The 6,000-nt window shown below is 51.3% G+C and overlaps 1 protein-coding gene across 1 annotated transcript; it reads left to right on the top strand.

The window, feature by feature from the left end:
- Positions 1–945: 945 nt before the first annotated feature.
- SPINK4 (serine peptidase inhibitor Kazal type 4) lies at positions 946–3,769 on the top strand. The gene is made up of 4 exons (XM_057396681.1): positions 946–1,032; positions 1,998–2,032; positions 2,323–2,435; positions 3,609–3,769. The coding sequence occupies exons 1-4, from the start codon at positions 963–965 to the stop codon at positions 3,661–3,663; spliced, it is 273 nt and encodes a 90-aa protein (XP_057252664.1). The 5' UTR covers positions 946–962; the 3' UTR covers positions 3,664–3,769.
- Positions 3,770–6,000: the final 2,231 nt, after the last annotated feature.

The raw sequence follows: 6,000 nt of genomic DNA, 5'->3' as shown, positions 1-6,000 counted from the left end.
AGATGCTTACATGGAAAGAATGACATTGAGCATCCAGCCTTGCAGGCAAAGTGGCTGGGATCTTCTGGGTTGGTGATGCTTGCGTAAAAGTTCTTCAGTGAACAGTTGGCTTTTCTTACCATGGAGGATCCTCTCCACACTCTCTGCCCCTCCCTCTGAGTATTGAAGCTGGTTTTCTATTCACACAGACCCCTTCCATCACACTGAATCTTATGATACTATTGCTTTGTCAGTTTCAGCTGCAATCATTTACGTGACCAAGCTGGTGAGCAGAGCAAAGTATCAAACTGCCCATGAGGATGGGTAGAGGAGCAAAGGCAGTGGCTGCAGCTGCAGCTCCCTGCTCCCACTCCTGAATTTCACTCCCTAAAGCCCCTCCCCACCCCCAGCCATTCCCATCCCACCCTCTTATGGGGTGTGCTTGCTGCAGCATGACAGCAGGTCTCCTGCCTGTGTATTTGAGATCCCACTCCTGCGGTTCTGCCCCTGTGCGTCAGGGAGCTGAGCATCTGCTTGCCTGTGTCTCATAATGCTCAAGCCACAGCATAGCCATCCAAATGTGCCTGAATTTCCTCTTTTCCATGGGAAGTCTCCCAGCCCAACTGGGCATACCTGATATGTATGAAGAACAGCAGCTGCCAAGCTGGAGAGATGGTTTGGGTGAGATACACCCAGGGGTGAGCTGACTGTGGGGAGTGGAGAAGAGCAGCATCACCCACCCCAGACAACAGTGCAAGGCCTTGTAAAGCAGCCTCCAGTGCCTGAGGCTGGCAAGTGGCACTGGCGGGGATTATCAGTGTTGTGAGAACACCCAAGTGATCCCTCTGGGCGCACAGAGCAGCTGCTCCCAGTGCAGATCAAAGTGCTGCTTTTCCCAGCACTGCTGAGATAAGCCGATGCCCTTCCTATAAAGGCAGCCATGCTCAGAGTGAGGTGCATGAGTGCATGCGTCCACACCAGCCATGCCCACGCAACAGCTGCCGGTGGTGTTGGTGGTGGCAGCGGCACTGGTTGCTTTCATCACTGCCAGTGGTAAGCCCGCTCTGCTGCTGGCACATGGCTCTGTGGTGGAGGATTGGGAGCAACGGATGGACCAGAAATGGGTGGGAGGGCAGAAAGAACCAGGATCTCTGGTTTGGAGCAGAGGTGGGGAGGGCAAGCACACATAGGGGCAGCAGGGTGGGGAGGAAGGATTGGGGCAAACAGACTGTGCCAGTTCATCAACTGCATTGCCCTCGGGAGAGTGGTGGGACAGGGGACAGCCCACAATGCAGGCAGGAACCAGGATATGTGGGGACAGCACATACACTGTGCTGGCAGCTACTGTTCTTCCTGCTTCCATGAAAAGCTGCAAGTCTTTGCAAGAACACTGTGTGCTCAGCATATTCATGTGGGAGGCAGCTATTTGTAGACTCTGGAAAATCAACGCTACCTAGGTGCTCATAACGGTGGTCCCGCAGCAGCCTGTGTATAAGCCCTCTTGCTCCCAGGATATTCATTCACTGCACAGGTGGGCTGTGAACTGTTGCTACTGCTCTTCCGGACTGCAGAAGAAGAACCCACAGAATGCAGCTCTCTCTGGAATGGCTGTTGTCTGGCTGTACAGAGTCACCCAGCCTCAGCCCTCTGAAGACACCCCTTGCACTGCACTCCACGGATTCACATTTCCTGGAATGTGCTGGAGGCACTGTGGAGCTCCTGGTCCAGACACTGGGAGAGAAGGCTGTCAGTAGAGGGATTAGGGAGCAGGAACAGGCATTGCCAGCTTTGTCCCAGCCAGCTCAGCTGTGGATGGAGGCTGTGCACTGTGCTGTTGGGAGGGTGGCATGCAGGAAACTGGTCTCCCACTCACGAAACCCACACAGCTGATCTGGATCCTGAGTGGGTCCTGTACAACCCTGCCTTTCCTTTGGTCTGGATGTGACCCCTGTTGATGTCTCATGCTCCTGCCACCAGTCACTGGTTTGCCATGTTCATGTGTCTCTTCTCTGTTTCAGGGGCAGAGGTGAACAAAGGGAATGGCCTGAGAAAGGTAAGAGATTAGATTCAGTGCCTAGCATGCCTGGGAGAAAAGCTGTTCCCAGCAACCATCCTCAGCCTCATGTGTGCTGGTGCTCCAGCATCAAGCCCACATCAGAGGACAAGTTATGAGTCCCACTGAGAGACGTGGTGGCCCCTGCCCTCTGCTTTCCTGCTCTGTGTGCTCTGCCCAGAGCAGGGGGAGCCAGGTCACTGGTGGGACTTGCTCCTTCCCAGGTGCTGTGGGAGGAAGAAGTGGGTGCTTCTGGTACTGAAATGGGTGCTGTGGATTCTCCTTTTCAGCCGGTGTGTAGAGAGATGGTGGAGCTGCAGGCCTGCCCCCTCCTGCACTTGCCTGTCTGTGGGACTGATGGGAACACCTATGCCAATGAATGCCAGCTCTGTGTGCAGCAAATGTAAGCTCATGCCCTTGGCAGAGACCTCCAGGTGCCTAATTTTGGCCGTCTGAAACTGGGTGCTTGTGAAATACTGTTACTCAAGCTCCCCTGTGCCTGGGAGCTTCACCGTCCTGCGCTGGTAGTGCCTGAAAAAAGGTGCAGGCATGTCCCCAGCCCTTGCCTGAAGGTTCCTGCCCCATTCTTAGCACGATGTTCAGTAGCTACAGCTCAGCTGCAGGCTGGGGGATTTAGGTTATTGTGTTGGCAGGGGACTAATCCCACAGAAAAGCTGACTATTCATCCATTGGATCAGCTTGCTAAGTCAGACCATCTGTGGCTGCATGATCAGCAGATGAAAAAGGTGAGGTCAGGAGCCCATGGCCAGAAGGCCTCTGACATGGGTGCTGGCAAGCTGGCAACAAACCAGACACTGTCAAGGATGGGAGAAAGTCCCACCGTTCGTGCTGCCTGCAATCAGAGAAGGCAGAGCTGAACTTGGGCAGAAAGTTGACTAAGTATCTAGCCTGGAGAGTCAAATAGCACCACTAAGTCCTTCAAAGGGACTTTTGCGAATGCAGATGTCCGATTATGTGCCTCATGCCTGTTTTGGCATAACTTCAAACAAAAGGTACCACCATAAACTTTAGGACTAGGGCAGCAGGGACCCTAAGAGAAGCACAAATTATTTTGGGGCACTGATTTTATCCAGACTGGGGAGTGACTGAGCAGGAGATCTCACTAGAAAGGGACAGAGGGTGAAAATGAGGTTGAGCACAGGTCAGGAGTGCACTTGCACAGCAGATAACACAAACTGTGTGCTAGGCTGTAGGAGGACAGGGATGCCCAGCTTGTCAAGGAAAGCTGCAGGGAGGTACAGGGTAGCTGTGTCCAGCTAGTCTGGGGCATGGGAGGCTTGGGGGATCTAGCCGCAGCCTATGGTTGCAAATGGGATGGTGCCACACTCTTCTTGGTGGTAGTGGGTGATGCAAAACAGGGCAGCAACCACAAGCATCACTCACAGAGGAGGAGACACTGTGGGCCAGGATGGCATGCAGCCACAGCAGCTTTCTAGACAGGAAAGTAAGCCAATTTTATACCAGTCAGCTCTGTTCCATGGGCTGGACAGGAGCCAAAGTATGATGTGGTGAGTATTTTTTGAGCACTTATGCTTTTTTTCCTCTGTTATTCTAGGAGAACCAGGCAAGACATCTGGATTTTGAAAGATGGGGACTGTCAAGACATCTGAGCTTTCCTGAGCCCAGAAACAGGTGATTAATTGATCCTGTATGCTCTGTACTGATTGCGCGTTAAAGTTAGCAAAGGTTAATAATAAAATGATGGGCACAGTCTTATTTCAACAGAAATTCTTTTATGCAAGGCTGAGGGAAAACAGCATAAGGTGGTTCCTACGAAGGGCTACTAAAAGCGTACAGTCAAAACGTTCATTTCAAATCCATTGTAAAGTGATGCTCTGCACTGTATTATCTCTTGCACATTCCTGTGGCAAAGGCCCTGTGGGAGTAGCAAGAAGCACACAGATTCCAGTGAAGAAGGTGCAGATGTTTTTTTCTGTAGGATGGCCATTTAGCAAAAGGGAAGTTTCTCCAGCGTGTGAGAAAACATCTCCCTGGCTCCCTAGCAAACACCACAGCTTCCAGAGCTGATGTAAGTTGAAAATAATAACATCTGCACTGAGAAGTGCAGATTTTATTCAGCTTCTTACCAAAGAGCCTTTCACGACAGCAGTGTGGAAAGAGCCCAAGGGGAGACCCTGCACACAAGGGACCCCTGATTCTTGCTCCATCAAGGATTCCTGATTCCTGAAAGTAGCCACCAAACTTCACTATTACCCAGAACTACTCTCTGGGAATTTCAGGTCTAGGTTGCTCCTGGTGTCAGGGCCATCTCTGGGACTGGCACAGTCCAACCAAGGTAACAGTTTAAGTGTGTATTGGCAGTCCTTGGGGCTTCCTCTGCTCTTTTGTCTCCCAGATGGGACACAACTGACCTTTCATGAGATAGCTGTAACAAGACTGTACAACTTGGGTATGCAAGGGGATCCCTTTCCTTGCAGTGGCAGATATCAGCAGGCGCTAGCTAATCCAGGACTTGCCTGCTGAATTCATTTCAGTTCTGCACCAAATGTTGTGTTTCTCCAGAATGACTGGTTGATATTTCTGATCAGCCTTTAAAAGAACTTCAGTGTGAGCTGAAATCCTTCCAGGACACATCTGTGCTCACCCATATGGAATCACGTTGCTCTGACTTAGTGCTATACTCATACAACTCACTTGCAGGCACCTGGGTAAGAGTCCAGGGCACATGACATGGTCAAGCGAGCTCCCTGAAGTCAGTGACCACCCTAAGAGTCCAGGAGCTGTGCCAATGTCATGGCTACTGTCGTGCTTGGCCAGCTAGTCATGTAAGTCATCCCTACACACCTCCTCCAGCTCTGCACCTTCCTGGAATCATGACATGGGACATGGCAGCACCACAATGCACAGCAAAGCCATTGCTGGTAGATTTAATGCTGCAGCTGGAAATAGTACTGACAGCATATAACAGCCATGCTTGGTCTGATGAGAGATGCATCTGACCTGATGTCCACTGCTTCTTCGCTATCATTGAAAGCTTTTCTCTCATTCAAACCTCTTCCCCAGGCTGGAAAGTCCTAGCTAGCTAGTTGCTCGGAGTTGTCCATAGCTTCTATCATCTCTGTTTTCCATGCCTGGACTCTTTCCACTTCTGCAGAGTAGGGGAGACAGCTTGCCCACCTACCCACAGCTACTGCTACTCTACCATCTGCTCATTTGTCCCAGGGATCTGCAAGCCCGTTTGCTCCCTTCCAGCTCTCAGGTAGCAAGGGAGGGGTGGTCTGGCTGCATGTTGTTCTCTGTATTGCCAGTCTTTCTGTGCAGACCTTCAGATGCACCATAGGGATGGATTTTGGTGGGGTTATCATCCCTAAAACACTTCCATAGTGAAGAACACAAATGCATCTTCCCCATGGGGTTTTCTGTTCCTCCTGCTGCCAGCCCAGCCACACGCAGGGTGTATTAGGACAGCTCTGTCCCAGCTTTCTGGGAGGGCTGAGGGAAGATCCAGCATAACATGGTGCATAACTGGAACCCATTTTCCCCTGCACACACAGAGTGGCTGCAGCCCTTCATTCTGTATACCCGAAGAGCCCCATCTATTTATTTGCAGAGGCTAGAAAAAAACAACACAGACAATCTAGGGGTTGTTCTGGAGGGGAAAGCTGCATGCCTCCAATCACACCGTGGATTGTTTATTTAGAAACTACAGAGCTAAAGCACATACTTGTGCACCAGACGTGCAAGGTCAAAGCTTGAGCAGCCTTGGGACCCTGTTAGTATTGATGCTACACGCAGCAGATTTCGAGACACTCATCCTCCCCCAGGGACTGCTGGATTCACCTGCTTATTTCAATATGGCTCAAGAGCAAGAGGCACACCCTGGGGGGTGCTGATTTAACACCACCACAGACCTTGGGCAGAAAGCCTAACCCTGAAGCCTAGCAGATCTGTGTCTAGCAAGATCAGGCAAGACTAAGGAGGCAGCT

This window comes from Pezoporus wallicus, unplaced genomic scaffold (assembly GCF_028554395.1).
Source record: "Pezoporus wallicus isolate ANWC-B61680 ecotype Strahan unplaced genomic scaffold, APGP_CSIRO_Pwel_v1 contig_14356, whole genome shotgun sequence".
In the NCBI taxonomy this organism is placed as follows: Eukaryota; Metazoa; Chordata; class Aves; order Psittaciformes; family Psittacidae; genus Pezoporus; species Pezoporus wallicus.
Note: the sequence above shows the minus strand (reverse complement) of the source record. Positions and strands in the feature narration are given on the sequence as shown.